The sequence below is a fragment of the Botryllus schlosseri genome, chromosome 6 (assembly GCF_051294905.1).
Source record: "Botryllus schlosseri isolate E-star chromosome 6, Bs_hap1, whole genome shotgun sequence".
NCBI classification, from domain to species: domain Eukaryota; kingdom Metazoa; phylum Chordata; class Ascidiacea; order Stolidobranchia; family Styelidae; genus Botryllus; species Botryllus schlosseri.
In genome coordinates this window covers 3,530,920-3,549,485 of record NC_137241.1, presented here as the reverse complement: position 1 = coordinate 3,549,485, position 18,566 = coordinate 3,530,920, and the positions used below count along the sequence as shown (strand labels likewise).

General features: G+C 40.7%; 2 protein-coding genes across 2 annotated transcripts; one reads left to right on the top strand and one right to left on the bottom strand.

The window, feature by feature from the left end:
- Nucleotides 1–190: 190 nt before the first annotated feature.
- LOC145440338 (uncharacterized) lies at nt 191–1,616 on the bottom strand. Its single transcript, XM_080317910.1, has one exon. The coding sequence runs from the start codon at nt 1,110–1,112 to the stop codon at nt 393–395; it is 720 nt and encodes a 239-aa protein (XP_080174036.1). The 5' UTR covers nt 1,113–1,616; the 3' UTR covers nt 191–392.
- An 8,483-nt stretch (nt 1,617–10,099) lies between these two features.
- Nucleotides 10,100–13,587, top strand: LOC145440156 (uncharacterized). Its single transcript, XM_080317738.1, has 2 exons — nt 10,100–10,897; nt 12,538–13,587. The coding sequence occupies exons 1-2, from the start codon at nt 10,643–10,645 to the stop codon at nt 13,141–13,143; spliced, it is 861 nt and encodes a 286-aa protein (XP_080173864.1). The 5' UTR covers nt 10,100–10,642; the 3' UTR covers nt 13,144–13,587.
- The last annotated feature ends 4,979 nt before the right edge of the window (nt 13,588–18,566 follow it).

Below are 18,566 nucleotides of genomic sequence, written 5' to 3'. Positions count from 1 at the left end.
TTGAGTTTGCAACCCCTGATATAGATGTGCATTATTATCACACAAATGATCCTATCGGAAGATGGCGTTAATTACCATCGCAGTGCACAAACATAATGGCTGACAAACAATCATATTCAACATAGCCAAAATTTTATTCAATTCTAAGTAGAATACAAAAGACACACTTCCGAGAGAAAACAATGGCATATATCCTTTACTTCTGATACGAGCTTGGAAATGATAAAAGTACATGTTCGTGATAAGTAACTAACCAGTCAGTGATGCAAAAGAAACCGCGAATGCAAAATCGTTACAGCGATTTACCACACCGTGACAGTCTGCAATAATGTGTCGGTATTTCTTTTTACGACCGATGTCAATGCATAACTGCACTATGGATATGCAATGCATTAATTCGGAGAAGATGACTCATACGCAGAGTCAAACTCGCCACGCCGCGAATCAGGCATACCGACAGAAACAGAGTTACGGACGTATTCGTTTTGGCTCATCGAATCTGCTCTGTCGTCGGAAAATTGAGCGAAGTAATGGGTCACAAAGTCATGCGAAAGTACCGGCAGCGTTTCACTGAACACAAGAGTCTTCACCATGTTTCTCAAAGAATCATCGCTTATTGTTGTTGGGTTGTGGAAATTACAATAGTTTACAGTGTTTCGGTGTTGATCTTTGAAGACTTCTTCAGTTTTTCCGCTTGGAATAGTTGCTTCTGCAGATATTGCTTGACAAGACGGAGTTTGCAGAATTGCGGTACTTGCCTTATTTCTCAACGCAGCAGCGGAAACAGTATCGACCGAAGTTCCCGATGACAGGTGATCAATAGCATCCAATATATCAGCTTCTTCAGACCCGGACTTCCACATGAATCGAAAACGGTCCTCGTAGCATTTCGTGCCGTCCAGGCACTGCCGCAAAAAATCAATGTAACACGCCGTCAGTTCCAAGATCTTTCTCTTGTTAAGTTTTCTTCCTGACGGCAATCGAACAGGCAACACGTTTTGCAAGTCCAGAAATGCCTGCCTCGTAGCGTTTTGACGAATTTGCTCCTTAATCGCTGCCTGCGTCCGTCTAGGCTGCGTTGTGCAACGATTTTCTTGACTAATATCGTCCATCTTTTGCTACAATGCCCCACCTTAAATGTCACGACTTTACCCCTGCACAACCAAGAATACTATGTTTTGGAAGTTACACTGTATCTTATAAAGGCGGCTATTAATTATGATGTCTACGTCTCCTGATGGATATCCTCGTATATTGCTATAATCCATCGGCTCATCCCTATTCCACTCCCAACGTCCATGGTTGGAAGTGCCGTCCCCTGTTGCGGCGCGGTGACTTTGTTCCTATCGGCAAAACGCGAGTGCTGCACGGATTCGGAAATGTCGCCATTTGATCAAATAATCCGAGGTGTATATTTCTTGATGAGGTAAAATGTTGTAGCAAATCCATAGCCGTTGAATAGCGTTACGGTGTTTGCCGTGGATTGTCTTGTCGTTGAGACGGATGCGTAAAGTTTAAGCTCCGCATCGACACGCGCAGGGGAAGTCGCTCGAAGTTTACAGCAACCGATATCTACCTACCGGTTTTCGGCACCTTTTTGTTGACTTCGAACGGTGAACGCAATAGTCTGCGAGGACATGGCCTTAACTTATCGCTCAATCATGCGGAAAATGTACTCGAATTGCGAGCACGCCCAGTCACTATTAAACTTTCTTCTGCTTACGATTTAGTTGGGCTATATTTCGGTCATTTGATGTATACATATTTTCGACATTGAACGGACTGTAAAATGGACGAGAAAATGTTCCAAAATATATTGCGAATTCCAAACAACGTAGTAGGGAAGAGCGCTATCAAAGATACATTTCAGAATGCGCAATCAACGCTTGTTGACCATAAAATGCTTTGGCATCTGCATATTAGGTTCCACACATCGCGTGCATGCACGGGCCATCAAATACTGGGTACTGTAACTGTACGTTTTATTGCGTGGATATTGTGCAGATGTGGTCAGTAATAAAGTCATACCTATAACGAAACTCAGTTAGATTTGCCTATATTTGTACTCAAGTGGTTGTATTTTTGTACTACTTCCACTTCTGCTCATCCGTTATCCGGCAAAACTACTTGTTACGCTTAGGATTTGTAAAGCAGAAAGTAGTTCGTGGATATGCTTACATCTCTTTTATGAGTAACATTTTCGTGACAAATAGACCAAAGAGCCCCAGTAACTCAATATATTTTCGAAAATCCCACCTATTTGTACTTTGTAGCGCTATTAGTCGCGAATAAGGTTGCACTTGAAACAAAAATCAATTTAAAACAAACAAGTTTCATGCATGGTCGGTTTTTAAAACATGTTTTTATGGTGTTTTTTTAGCGAGGACGTCACGAGTCTTTAAATTGTGACGTCACAATGGAATGACATTGACAATTGAAAATATTGGGTAAAGATGACCCCTCTCACGAAAATCGCCCCGGCTCCTATCTTAAACGGACCAAAAATATCTTTGAACCATTCCATATCGTTTACGTCGAATATATTGTGGTGCGAATCGTCCTCAGGCTCATGCTACATGATTTTTCTGAAGTATTTACTAAAATACAATTTTGTATTTGTAAAATAACATTTTTTAAAAACACTGTTTAAAACATGTTTTGAGGAAGCTCTTCTAAAACACCATTTGTTTTAAATCAACGCATATTCTTGAAGATGCAGACTGCAATTCTGGAAATGGCCGACTCCGATTAACTGCTAAAACTATGCGAACCGTTTTCCAAATCTACTTTTTTAACTGGCTTCATTTCTTTTCATATCTTAATTTTCTTACTTCTACTTGAAGTGCTTTTGACATGTCTTTTAAATTGAGATTTTTACTGACTGGGAAATTACGTCGTCACTTCGACATGAGCATCAACGCTGACAACTTTGACCACGTCTCGATGTCATGCAATACTCTAAATGTATAGTAATGATTGTTGCGAATGAAATGTTGTCACAGTTGCGATAACGCATGCGATACACATAACTGTGTATATAGCCAGTGTACGAAGGGCGTTTTTCTCGCTCTCCCAGAATTGGGTATAACCTATATGCTTATGTGGCAGCATGCGATCCTAGTGTTGTACGCTTTGGGCTATATCTGCCCGTTGGAGTCGTCAGTCCGCTTTCAACTTCGTTTCAAAGTTACTTGAAATAAGCATAATTATATCGTTCAATTTTAGTTACTTTCTGGAGATTGACCGTATGTTGGACCGTTGCAATGAAATTGAAAGTAAATCTGGGTTAAACCTAGTGGATTTTGAATGGTAACAGAAGCGTAACTCTATTATCATCATTTATAGTCTAACAGTTTTCTTATCGAGTCTGACAAGGGATAACTTGATACTGTTGCAACTTTGCAGTCGCGATGCATCCCCCAGACGGCGTATTGTTACATACGAATGCTCGAGATATTAACAGCCATTAGATAAACATGACAATGGAATTCGGAAGTCTCACATGCGTACGCTACAAATCTTCCCATCGAAACGGAACTATTTGTACAGACTTTGCATCGGATTATCTGATAATCCGCCGTGTTATGAGGATGCAAAGACCCAGACAAGCTTCAGATAGCGCGACTGCCAATTCTTGAAGACTAACGATGTTCTGCTATTCATATTAAATTCATGCAAGAGCATTCGCGACAAGCTTTGAGAAAATTCCACGCTCCAAAAACTTATTCTAAGCATATTGAGCTACCTCATTACAGACTACGGGTGAGGTATATGCCGTTTAAAAATGATGCATTATATACAGCTAGTTTTTGTGACTCCCAATGACTATCCACAGCATAAACAGTTGAATAAACCCTAAACCGTATTTGAAGATGCATACGCCAACACGATTGTAATAATGGCAAGTTCAATTTGGCACGGTTAACAATTTCGGTCAGATGCTGGTGATGGATTAGCGTATTGGTCATATCACTCCCCACCCCCATAGATCAGTGTTCGTCAAGCTTTTTACGATCCCGCGCCACTAATTTATTTTTTACTGTACTGAGTAGTGCAGGGGTGTCAAACTCAAATTGCGTCGTGGGCCGGATTCAAACCTTGAGATCGCTGGCGGGCCGGAACAATTATACGACTCCAAAATGTTACCTCATGCCCTTGTTTGTCACTTGTATGGTGTTATATTCTAGCAATACCTTTATTCGCGACTCCCGAGTGATGGAATTGGCTCGAAAACGATGATTGGCAGACATGAACCGCTAAAACAGTGACGCTAACGATGATATAGGTTGGCATATTTCTATGCTCTCTTGGATTCAGCCGAAATCTGGTGTCAGCCCTGGGTATGTGTTGTGAGGAATACATGAGATTTAACCGTAAACTCGGACATTTCCATTTGGTGTATCATTATTTAGTCGCGATTCTGGTTTCTCTGGAAGCCGGGGACATTTTGAGTCGGAAGTGGCACAGCAGTATGACCACAGATTCAAAATTTATTTTTGCGTAACGGATATATTCTTCGTGTAACCTGAATATAATGGTTCCATAGTGGCGTTTTCGCATCTAAGAATAACTAGGTGCGTGTACTGTGCACTTTTTTGCCTTCTCAAAATTGGGTGTCGATGTCACTGACCTGTTTCTAGTGGTAACTAGAGTGGAATCACAACACCGCAGTTGGGTGTATATAATGTGACCAATGAACAATTGATCACGCTCTACATTAACTATTTCGAGGGATTATTTATTGATGAATCCCTAAAGATATATTATTTTGCTCAAGTGTATCGGCATTTATCAGTTATTGGCGTTATTACTGTACCATAACAGATAAGACCATTGAATAACAAGAAAACAAAATTTAATTTGATCAATGAAACTGTTTCCTATGCGCATTGCGCAAGCTTGTCTATCGCTCTATCCGGGGTAGGCCCTATAATATTACTCACAGCACACCACCAGAGTTTATGTCCAGGCTCAATAGACGATTCCGGCACTTGAGCTTAATGATCATTTGGGCCGAGATCTGTGCTTACACTGCACTGTCAATGCACACATTTTGATTCTTTTTTCCTGCATGTTTCGAATCAAGGTGCCATTTCCCCAGGACGAGGAAAGTTTGTTAGCCCTATAGTAGCCTAAAGTTATCCAATCTCACGTTGATACAGTGTGATACGAAATGATACCAACAAAAATAGTTGCACAGCTGTAGATATTGTTACACCATGTATAATGTATTTACTGTGGTTTTAGCTAATGCAAAGGGGAACAAATCACAGTTACTGTGTAGTTACAGTATACGGGTTGGTTAAGCGACGACTGGAAGAGTATTGTCTGAGATGATGCGGCCAGTAACTATACATTTCTACATCAACAGTCAACTCAATTAAAGTGTACATACTGTACATCTTATAGATTCTAAGCGACTACATTATCATACTCTTTGCAGTTTCGCGGGTGAAATAATATACTTCGTTTTTGGCATGTAAGAGCATTTTAGCTCCCGTTGGAGAGAAAGAGAGAGAGAGAGGGAGAGAGAGGGAGAGAGAGTGAGAGAGAGAGAGAGAGAGAGTTCTTTTAAAGAGACGCTTAGGAGTACAGAACATCATAACACATTTGGATAAAATATTCATATTTATTCCCTAAGCTTTTCGGCTGACCCTCGTCAGGGGATATCGTCAGCAATATTGCGAGAATTCGAATAACTATGTTCAACCACAATATATATCGCTAATTATGACGTCACACAGAAAATATACAAAGTTGGAAAAACGAGAGAACTGAAGCGGCGGCATGTAGATAGTGAAGCAAAACAAGTTAATGCGCGATTTTCAAATGATACACAAATTCTTTCTTTTGGCATAGACTAGGTTTACTCATAGTGATGATAGTGGACTCAAGAACAGACAAATGAAATAAATTGCGACCCTTAGCCAATATAGAGAACATGTCCTCGTGATAGTTAGCAGCACATGTATGATTTTCTAGTAAATGTTTGCCGATAGAAGATTTTTGACCCATGGCCTGGTTACGTTCGAAAACAAGTGGATTGTTATGCTGTGATTTTTTTTGTGTTCTTTTAATCGTCAACCACAAAATACACGAAATATGCAATATATGCACAACCAGTTCGAGTTCAAAAACGTGATATTTCTTTATAATTTCCTAACCTAAATTGCATGGTGAAGACTCGGAGACCTGATATGACTGAAGTCTTCAAGGCGGAGTCACCCGAGCATATTTTGCGGCGATACTAATAATTAGGGCGATTTTTTTACCTAAATAATTAAAATTTTGACTTTTATTGACCTAAAGAACTGAATTTTGACCAACTTTTGACCTAACGTATGTAAATTAGGTGTTTTCCCACTTAATGTTACAATTGCACCACTTATCTTCATTTCTGGTTGGAACTGGCAGTCCTAACGAAGTAGTTTGGCCGGAAAAAACGTTTTTGGCTGAGAAACAGGCAAATTTTTACATGAAAAAACTAATATTTTAATGAAATCTGGCCCTATTAAGAATTTCAGTAACGTATTATGGTAGAAATGATTAAAATTTGTTGTAGTACAACGAGAGATGCTTTCCCACATTCTCGGGTAGAAAGTGCATGTCCTTACCAATAAGCTTGCTAAGAATGGAGAAAGAACGTTCAACAGCAGCAGTTGTTGGCTGACAACACTCAAGTTGTGCGTACATTGCTGGTGACACACCATTGCCCAAGAAGTCTTTCTTCAGTTAAGATATTGCGGTACGTTGACCATAACACCGTTTACAACGGCAGGCCTATAAAGTATAGGCTACAAGCTGTAAAATATCAAATGATAAGTTCCCCGACAGTGCGAAATCTACGATACAAACGAAATGCAGACGTCCAAAAAATGTTGACTTTGTGAACAATTTTGACAAATTTTGACAAAATTTTGTCAAATTTCGACATGTCAAAAAATATCGCCCTACTAATAATCAATTTCCTCCCTCAGTCAAGTAGCAGAACAACCGGTAAGGAAATACAAACAAAACAAACTAAAAAGAACAACACTAGTGAAGGACGGCTTCCGTTGCATCCTTGTCTTCGGAAAATAATAATTTGACCTTAGAGCACAGTGGCAATATTAATGATCCAAAACAGCAATTGCATTGGTTCTAAATACATGACTGTGATCATGAGCTATGTTCTTAGTACTTGGATAAGATAAATTTGCAATCGCTGGTTCTAAGTTTATGATAGGAAGGGTACGGTATATTGCTGATAGGCCTGGCCTATACGTTGTTCCAAAACTACACACTTATATAATGTCGAGATGATTTCAATGCAACAAATAGAAACTGATTTTGTGAGAATCTCGTGTTATGGGATCTAGTTATTGGTTAATGGAACTAGAGTATTGGGAGAGATTGTCAAAATAGTCAGGTAATGTTCTTACGTTATTGTGCTTCGTGATTTTGACAATTTCAAGAGACCTTGAGAATGCTCAATTAGTAGGCTATCCCATGCGCCGAAGTTTAAGATTGTTGCTATTCTGGGTAGGGTGGACCTTTTCGTATATACTCAACGCATAGAACGGCTATATGCTTTTGGAACGGAGAGGCATTTGCTCATTTTTCTAGGCTGCTTCGAGGATTTCGGACTTGTCTTCACATATATCATTTATAAGGTGAGTTAGGATTGACACAATCTGCTACAGTACTTTATATTCTCACCGTCATTCAGCACTGTTCAAATGTAACGCAATATATTATTGCACAATCCCTTAAGTCACTACAGGCACACCGTCGGCGAAAATCGTGAATACACACATGCAAAACTATCACAATACAATGATGATATTCATATATCCATTGCGCAGTCATAAAATATTCACACCGAATCGCGGTCAACCCGAAACTAATGGGATTACAAGACAGTGTGAATTGGCCTAAGCACGCCACAAGAAAGTCTAAAAGGTGTGAATTGGATGTCAATCTATGATTAATAGTAATTATTAAAATCAGGTTAGCCCTAATTAAACAAATAACGTTATCAAAATACTGCTTCGTATGGTAGAGATCGATCTTCAAGTGCGTGCCATTGAATTAAGTTAAACTAAACCAATAACTACGCTAGGTAAGACGGTTAATGGTTATCTAAAATTGTAATATCAGTGCCGTCATCCCACCTTCGAATGATTGAATTGGCGTTGCTACAACATTTCAAGGTGTACTTGCTATTATTTTCAACCATTCCACGCCTATTAGTTACAAAGGTTTATGCAACTATATATTTATTCTCTTTATTGTCATAATTTTTGCTATACAAAATGGAGGAACTACCGATGCTCCAAATTGAGGATAAATGCATGTAAAACGCACTGAATCTTGTCTCGTCACGCCAAGACGAACGCTATTGGTATCTCCGGAAATATCCTAACCTACAAAAGTTTTGAGAAAAAACTCCAAAATATCGCAGATCTTGGTGGATTTTATTGCGAAGCCTTGCTTTCTGTATACCTCATCCACTCATTCACAAAATGTAGCAATTCTTTTTTGAACGCCGAGATGCGTCCAATGGAGTATTTTGAATACCTGGCGAAGTCTCCATAGAGCTGGCCTAAATGTAAATCAACCCACAGTTTACGTATAATCGAATGTGTTTGTCGCGGCATTTGACATTGCGCTGCGCACAATTGCCCTTGAACCTCAATAACGCAATTCCAGCATAAACAAAGCGCGTGACAATCTTTGCGTTGTCATTTTAGGGATGCTTCTCGTGTCAATCAAAAGATAACCCGAATGCGGCGATATGTTGATTTTCGATTTTCGACATGGTACAATAACGGGGAGATTCTTGTCCTATATGTATGTATCATTTATATATACATCATATCTGGAGGATCTTTCAATATGGGCTTGTCATCGACATCAGAGTTTTCAGTTTCTACCAGACTACGTGCAGGACAGACAGTAACTTCGCACGATTGATGATGAACCGTTGGACGGAAGTCTGACTTCCCATCGACGAAGTGGCAATCGCATGAAAAATCGAACAGACGAAGCTAGGAAAGGGCGTCGTCAATAAATTGTTTTCGTAAGAGCTGCGCAAAGCAATAGGAAACATATTGAGGACAAGGCATTGTGCTGCAATAGGAAGACGACTCGTAGATGTTGAAGGGTATGGCAGATGACGGATGGTTAAAGTTGTCCAGATGAGATTAGGAGTTTGTTATGTTCAGATGCTTACGCATAGGTGAATTTGTCTTTGATGTGGGATGAGTAAATATTGCACTGTTTGAATAGCGATTGGCAAACAAATACGCATTGGCCAAGTTTGAAAAACTATTGAATATTCGCACAGACGGTCATTGAAAGAAAAAGGTTAAAATCCGGCAATGTATTAGGGCTAGTTCCAGACTTCCAGAACGGCTGAACCATTTTGGTCTGACTTCCACTAATAGTTGGTATCGTTTCAAAAAATGAAGATTCCAATTTTATATATACTTTGCAGAAATGGTGTAAGGTTTATATTTATGCAATGGTTTCCTTACATCACTCATGTATGTACAATTGTACATTTCACATCGTAATGCCTACGCAGTAATCAAGCGCTGGTGCACTATAGATTGCTTAATGACAATTGAAACATATTATTTCCCCTACAAGATATAAAGTTCATTCTCGAACCGCTACCAAACCCTCAATCTGGGAGTTCCTGTGATGAGACCTGTTTCGCCGTAACGCAGTATAGAAGGCTTCGGTTCTGAGGGCCATCGGATCGTAGCTTCGGTGATGGCAAGATTGATTTGTTTGGTTTAAAATCAGTTGAAACAGATTTAGGAAGTAGTATATCGTAATATTTACTGTTTCATATTATTAATGACTGTTGTTTCCGAAGGGGCTGCATGATAGTCTATTTAGGCCTACCAGAAATAGTTTGCGACCATTAGCGAAACATCATTTATTTCGCAAAGGGATACATGTGTATCATATAATTAGCGGCGTAAAAAAAGTAGTGGCCATTCGCACTGCGTGGCGCCCTAAAGATGTAGCGTATTCGAACCTGACTATAGGGTGCATAAATCCCGCCTTTGGAAATAACAATATTCTAGTATCACCACTGGGAGGCTGTGCGGAGTCAACTTTCCGGGCCCAGTATTGAAAAGATAACCCGGCTGCGGAAATCAGGGCCTGGGTGCGAATTTCTCTACGAACCGTCAGACGTCCCACGCTAACGCAAAATCAACGCTTGTGATAACTGTCTCCAAATGTCGGAAGGATATGTGGCAGTTGCTTTTGCATTCATGGTATTACGACTATATTGGTTATTATACACAAGACCGATATTCGATTTCATGACAGCTGCCAACGTTCACTTTCGTTCTATGCTTATTATAAGACACTGATTGCGCGGATAGGATGTCGAGGTGAAGCTCACAAGCCTCCACTGCACTAATTCTGGAGTCGACATCGGCCTGATTCGAACTCGCAAGACATTGGCGTTCATAGCATTCTTTATATTTCATTCTCTGACTCGTTGAAGTGTTTCAGAGCATGCGTTAATGTCGTTTCGCAATTACTCCAATTTTACTAACAGGGCTCTTTTCATTACCAAGTCTAATATTGTATGTGTGAATATCCGTCTTAGGTACAAATAATTAACTTACTAGTTATTATGCTCGTGAATTCGCCAAATAGCGCGGCAACCGTTTCCAAGGAAGAGAATGTAATGTGTTGTACGCCCGAGCAAGTCTCAAGGAAACGAAAGGCAAATCAGACCTACCATCGCGGAAAACGAACAAGGTCAAATGCAGCTCTCCAGGAAAGAGTCAGGTTCAGAGTATTCAAGGAAGCCTTGGAGGCACTTCAGAGCGTGTTGCCAGTCAGACTGCCGAAAGGACGGAAACTCCATCAAAAACAAACCATACAAGTAAGTCGGTCGGCATTTGTGGATACTTGCCTAAAACTAACCGGCACCAGGAGTACGAAAACGCCTGTAATGAGCACTTGAATCGAATCGCGCAATAGAAAATAGGTGGATATGATATCAGTTGTAGGCAGGACTTCATAAAATGTGTTTCCATGGTGTAAAACTTAACTTAGACAGGGATTGTTTTCCAGTGGATAGCGACCAATATTAAACAAGCATGAACATTAAGATATCCTTATTGTGACTCAATCACATCACTCTTCGGCGATCATGAAGGTATTATAAGTTGAATTGTTTGCGAGAAAAAATCTCATAAGTCTGAAGATATGTAACGCTACGATTGCTTGTAATCGCGGGCCGCAATTAATCATCGGCAGCACATAATAGGCTTACGACGTGCATTATCAAGACTATGTGAGCATCCATAAGGATTAGTTGTTTTAATGCGGACAACAGGATTTTTGTGCCGCTTTCAAGTCCATGGCGGAATAAAAAAAATCACTTTCCAAATTTACCATTTTTATTTTCGGGAATATTATAAAGTTTTAATTGTAGCGCGTACGTCATGAAGGGTTTCTTCGAATGCCTATAATTATACCAACCGGAACATGTTAGGCTGACACTCGTCCGTGTATATCAACAAGTATTGATATATAATTGACACAATGATATACCACGTTCTTTCCAATTCTCTTTTAGTCGCTGACGATGACCCCTGACGAGTGTCACTCGTCACTAACCTCGTTTATTTCAATATGCAGATATTGTTCAAATTTATATTGAAGTTCTATACATTCAAGAGTCTTTGCAAGTCCTGAATAAATGTCTCCAATTAACTACTACGCCGCCGTATACGTCACATATTTCGCGGTAGAACCAGTGAATGTCTTTCTTTTCAACATAAATTAGTCGAACGATGTCTTGTGACATTCCCTTGTGAAAATGAAGCATCGAATGTGAATTTTGGACAATTCCTATAGTTATACCCGGCGATGATTCGATTATTTAAGGTTCGTGATGACTTCAATCAATTTCGATCGTTGCCTGGCAACAGTCACGACGCGCCTCGTGTAGTTAAAGAACGTGATTGCTGGCAATCAAACAATTGACAATAACTCGATGACTGAAGACTAGAAGAATATAATTGCAGTGTTTTTAACGTTTTACCAACCCGCGAAACACTTATGCTAATCTTCAAGCCATCGCGGAACCCCAAATCTTTTGTAAGTCATAAAACAACAATCTAACATAATACACATCTGAGTACAGATCTAATGCATTACTATAGATTACCGATGCACAAAAGGAATTATGCATCAACAGAGTGTTAAGAACAAAACAGTCGAAAGGTGAGTTCGAACAAAACGAAAACATTAAATTGAATATGTATTGCAATTCTTTGTCATCTGCTGTTCCCTTTCAGATAGCGGTTAAGAAATGCGAGGCTTCACTTTGGAAAGTGTCGGTCGAAACGCAACAGCGTGATACCAATTGCTTAATTGCTAATGACCTCGCAGGAGAGTGTTGCGCGTATCTAACTAAGATCAACTCATTACAAAATCACTATTAGAATACGTTAGCTAGCGGTATAGTTTGTATTTTGTAGCTTATTGCAACTCATCACACTATACATCTTTCAGTTTGCCACGTCCTATATCAAGTTCCTGCGCGGGTGCTTGGACGGAACGCATGATTGGCACAACAGACATCGGTTCCTTTGGTATTATGGATCTCAAAACGACGGATTCTTGAACGCAATAGATGCAGCAGCAAACAGACTCACGATCGAACAGGCTTTCGATATTCCGCAATGCGTACCGGATGCGCAGACGCTTTGTAATCCGCAAACTCAATACAACGGCACGCGAGTTGAAAACTGGGATGGTTCTCACGCTGGTAACAACCGTCTGCCTACCGAATCGATTGAACTGCACCGTGTTTCTGAGCTGGAAGAGACGGAATCTAATACGGACTGCCTTCTTGACTCACTTCTGAACGAAAACTGTCAAGATTCGTACGAAATCGAAAGCTTCCAGAGCGACACCGTGAGACGTTACTTTTCGAGCAGCAACACGATACTAACGCCCTTCGCGTACGAGGACGTCGTTAACTTGCTGAAGACAAGCGAATTCGGTGATGAATTGAGCTCTTCTTCATCGGTGAATACGGAAGCCCATATCTCCACACAAGTGAAGGAATACGATCCACGGAATAGAGAACATGACGGAAACGGACATATAGTATAATTTCTTGTCATCATGCCTATATAAAGCCGGTGATTGGAAAATCTTGAACTTTACTGACATGTTGCATACAATCGAATTCGGTGACGATTTCCAGATGTGTGCCGCCTCAAATAAATTCTTTTTCGTTGATATTTCTGACACAATACTTCTGTCCACGCCGCATGCGGTGCATTACATGGACGTGAGCGACAATACACAAATTAGCGTGAATAAATTACAATACCGAGCGAGTGTGATACGCATGTGTTGGATAAAGTCACATGACATGTAGCTGTGCAGAATGATTAGATTACTCGAAGTCGAATCGACTATTAATTCTAATGATTCGATTCAAGTAGGCGAGACAGTTTTTTTTCTAGCGTCGATTTAATATGCACCTTTCCAGCACCTTTTCGATCAGTTTGAGTTGTCACTGTCGATCTACGATATGTACATCGTACAGTTTAGCTATAGCAGCCATTAGTGCGGAGCAGATCGCCAAAGTTCTCTGGTCCTACTCCGATCCTGTTGTAGGGTCCGACTCCGGTCCGACTCCTAGGCCGGATTCTAGAAAATGACCGTGATCCGGTCCGACAAACTCCGATAGTAATGATCTACTCACAGGATGGTATTGGACAGTGGCGGCTCGTGACAATATCGGGTGGTGGGGCAAGGGCTGCAAGCGACTTTTTATCAAGATGACGTCACAATGGCGTTTTCCAACGTAAACAAGTAACTTGGTGGTACGGACTACGGTAACACGAACTTCCCGACAACAGTGATTTTAACGTATGTGCCGCGAGAGGTCTGCCGGTGAGCTGTGACTTGAAGTGTGGTAACTGCGTAAACGGCGTACGGAACAAAGATTCGACACGGTTCATGTTCGCACTATACCTGACTAATTATCTGCAGCAATGGAAATGACTATAACTCGAGAGATTGCGTAAGCCTAACTGGAAAGGTCAACGAGTTCGGACACATACGCAATTGTTATCTCATAGATTGGACATCTCATATTGAATCCAAAACATAATTCTGAAGAACTACGGATAGCGGCCTCGGAAATTCGGTCCCGGTACAGCATAGGAGATTTTGGCCTTGAGGCTGGAGACTGTCACACGACACATACGGCTTACGGTCTATAGTGTCTATATGTCTGCTGCAAAATCGCCTTGGGAAAATATATTACCGAATAAATACGTGGATGAAAGCCGAAAACTTGGTACACTGTTACATGAAATCACCGAGAAATAGCCTCATGACCGTTTTCGGTATGGTACACTGTCAAAATTAATACGAACAGACCAACACCGAATTTTGCGTAAAATTTACTGAGGAATAGGCTGATCAAGCGATCAGCTCTTAGCCGCCATCGAAAACGAAACAGCTATCGCGCTTGACAGGGGTTGTAATTGTAAGCAAATGGCCTGAAGGCCACAATTTCACGGTGAAATTGACATTGGAGAATATAAAATAAAAGTAAATATTTGAATGCAAACCGAGGATGTTAGTAAACTGTTTCATGATATCATCATCTCATCACCTATCTCAGTATGGAACACAGTTAGCGTTAACACAGATACACCGGCTTTTGCGTGAAATCCGCAATGCGTTAGGTGGGCTAAGTGTCAGATCAGCGCACATCTCTACCATACTCGACCTTGATAACGAAATTGCTGCCCTAATCATTGAGTGCCAACCTTGAGACTAGGTACAGCGTTCGATACTAAAATCAAGACATACCATGCAAAAGCTCATGACGGATCTAGGTAAGGAGCATCGTTAAAATCAATGGAGACCAATACCGGCTTTACGTAAAATATGTTTGCGATAAATGACGAGTCAGCTCTCACTCGACTTAGGAAACGAAATTACCACAAACACAGTACAGTGACAAACTTGAAACTTGGTACAGCGTTCGATACTAACATTAAGACTTACCGTACCAAATGTCATGACCGATCTCGGTATGGAACATCGTCAAAATCAATGGATACCAATACCGGCTTTTGAGTAAAATCTGTTTGCGATACATGACGGTCAGCACACACTCAACTTCGGAAACCGAATTACTACCCCAAACTTTAAGTAGAAACCCTGTAACTTTGGACAGTGTTAAATACCACCATCACGACATGACATACCAAGTTTCAAGAATTATCATGGTGTGAAACACCATCAAAATCGACCTATACCAGCAAAGGTCGACCAAACGCATATGACGATAACCGAGTTCAGATATAGATACGATTGTTACATCACACCTTGAGGGCGACTAGGCTATGTTGCCCCGGTTGCTCGGTAATTTTATGAATAGGAGAGAGTAAATCACTGTTTCTTTATTGTGCGCGGCTTTGAGAGAATAGACAGTGAAAGCTTGTCATGAGCGCTACCGGGGCATGCCCCGGCTAGGCATTCGCAAAGCGAAAACACGGAAGAGAATTCGATTTTCGCAGAGACTTCGCTATATATGGGCATTTACAAGCGAAAGGACAAGAAGAATACGATTTTCGCAGTGATTTCGGTATATATAGATTGCTGTGCGTCTCTAAATGGTAAAGAACTGTTATTGAACAGAATTTTAGGTGGGGCAATGCCCCAGTTGCCCTATAGGACGAGCCGCCACTGGTATTGGATATTTATTGAAACGATACAAACAGGAAATTAAAAACTCAAAGATCAAACCAAACCATTATTTGAAATAATTAGGCCAACTTGGACTTACCATGTGGTTTATTCGCATGAACGTTTCATTTGAATTATTGATTCGAGGAGGGTGAAAGAGACTGTCCTATTCTTATTAAAAAGTACTGATCCCACTCCGATCCCACTCCGGCCGTATTTGAAAAAGTACTGATCTGTCTTCGGCCAAAAATGAGAAAATCCAGCCTGATGTTCAAACCGGCTCCGGTCCATGTCCCACTCTAGTAGATATAGTCCACGAGTTCTTAAACTGGAGTTCACGGACTCCATAGGGTATGTGAACTAGTTTTACGAGGTCCTTGTACGGGTAATGTTCAACTAGATCAGTGGTTCTTAACCTGTATTAGCCTGCGGACCAGTTATGATATCTGCAAGGCTTCGCGACACCCCAGTTTCGCTGAGTCATAATGATAAAAATCCACTTCAATCCACATCTAATAAATCACTATATAATGCTGGCGCGCAAAATAAACTGTACGACAACAGAGTGTTGAAAGAACAAAACCATTAAAATACGATTTCCACGCAAAACGAAAACATGATAATGAATATTCATTGCAAATCTGCTGTTTCCTTTCAGAATTTTAGATTACAGTTCAGAAATGCGAGGCTTCACCTTCGAAAGTGTCATTGCATATTGTTCGGTCTAAACACAAGCGTGATACAAATTGCTTGATTACAAATGAGCTTGTTAGTATTTGAGATAGAATTTGCATTTCAAAAAGACTGGCCTTCGACTTTAAAGTCCAACCTTCCCTGCGTACGCCATTGCATTCGACTTACCAGCACACGAGTAGCCAAAACCCGACTACTGATCGGGCCTCAATGTCTGCAACCAATGATGGTCAAGACGGACGTATCATATGGTTGCTATACGCCCGGAATTTACCGGACATGCCCGGAATTTCACTGTAAAAACTGCGTCCGGGAGGAACTTATATAATATGTATAAATGTCCGGAATTTTGAAGGCTTGAAGTAAGCTCATATTTTTGTCGTAAATCAACATAAACAAGATTATTTTTGGTCAGATTTATGCTACATGAAATTTTTCTTCGCGCTGCGCGCGTTTTGGCATTGTATATGTTGGGGTTAATATGGGACTATCACCCTCGCAAAAACGGCGATCAAAAATAAATAAAAAATAACATTCATTTACAAAAAGAAGTTTGATTGTAATGGCAATTACAAGATAACGGTATATTCCTAGAGTCGGTTTAGGGAAGGCCGTTTGAACGATATATTCAAAGATAGTGGTTCGAAACCTGGGGGTAGTTTGCCTTTATTCAGGGGTTCGCGAAGATGTTGAACGTAATTAGCTTCCGCAATAGGCCGTGAGTAAGTCTGGGCAAATGTCCCAAATGTCCCGTAATCAGCTCATCAAATTTTGAGCTGGGCCACAGCATATATTCAAATTGGAAATGTAGTCGCGACCATAAAAGGTTGGAAATCACCTTATGTGCGGTGTTTATATAGCTCAGTGATGCAGTACGCACCCGCATTAGGCTGACGAATAATCTTATCGGCGTGATATGAACATGACTTAACGACGTACAATTACGCTCCTTGCATTTTCGAAGTCATCATTCTCCACCAGCTCTGCCGCTAACTCGATCATGTGGGCGGAGAGAGGATGAAAATTATACTGTAATATATGGAAGAACCACTATTATTGACACAATTCATTCAAATCCTTTAACGACCAGATGCATATAGTAAGCCCCCAGAAGTTGCATCGAATACCCTACGGGGGGCCCAAGATCAGTGTTTATTTCGGCGGGAGGGGCTGAAAAAATGTGGCTTCGGCCCTGGTTACAACTTACAATACTCAACCACATACTCCTGAACCGGATCGTTACCACTTCTAGTCGATAGACAAAGCGTTGCTAGTGTGACGTCATATTGATCGACAATGCGCTCACACCTCATTTTGACATCCGTTAGTGGGCGCTGAAGAGCGTCGGGAATTTGTGACACAAAAATATGGCAACCCTTAGCGTATCATCATAAATTATACTTATGAGTCAAGTATGTGTCGTGACATCCAGCGAACTCCTGATACTGGCTCAGGGAATCCCTAATATTCAATGGACCACCGGATAAGAATCACTGCAATTTCAAAAGGACGAGTCTTCGATTTTAAACCCAAGCCCATCTGCTTTTGGCACTACAGACAACCTGAAACCATGACATTCATAATTCGGCTAGTGATCACTTCAGTTGCACGAGATCGCCGAAATGTTAAAGCGACTAAAATCGCGCGAGAAAGAGAAATAGCTTCGAATTGTTTTCATTGCAGTTTTGTGTTACCGCGATATTATTTAGTTGATTTCATTGATAGACTATTTGTTACTGCAACCTTTCAATTAACCACTGATTAAAAGAACTTGATTATCGGCTGAAAGATTTGGGCAGGGATGCATCAGCTACTCAACGCTATTTCTCTCTTGGCCGAAATTTATGCAATGACGGCTGACGACTATTTGGTCTACGTTAAGAGATATATCTCATTAAAAAATGACTACGCTTCCTGGTGAATCTGACAGAAATTAGATCGCGTCGAAATTAAAAGTAGGCTACAATGTTAACGTTCAAATTCAAGCATGTGTGCTCAACGGAAATCATGGAAGTGAACATTTCGCTAATCCTACGCCCTGATCAGAGAAAAACAGGCAGGGAATCGCTCGCGTAAATCCCAGTTCAACAAGGCCCTTCCTTCCTCTTCTGTCCGTTGAAAGTAAC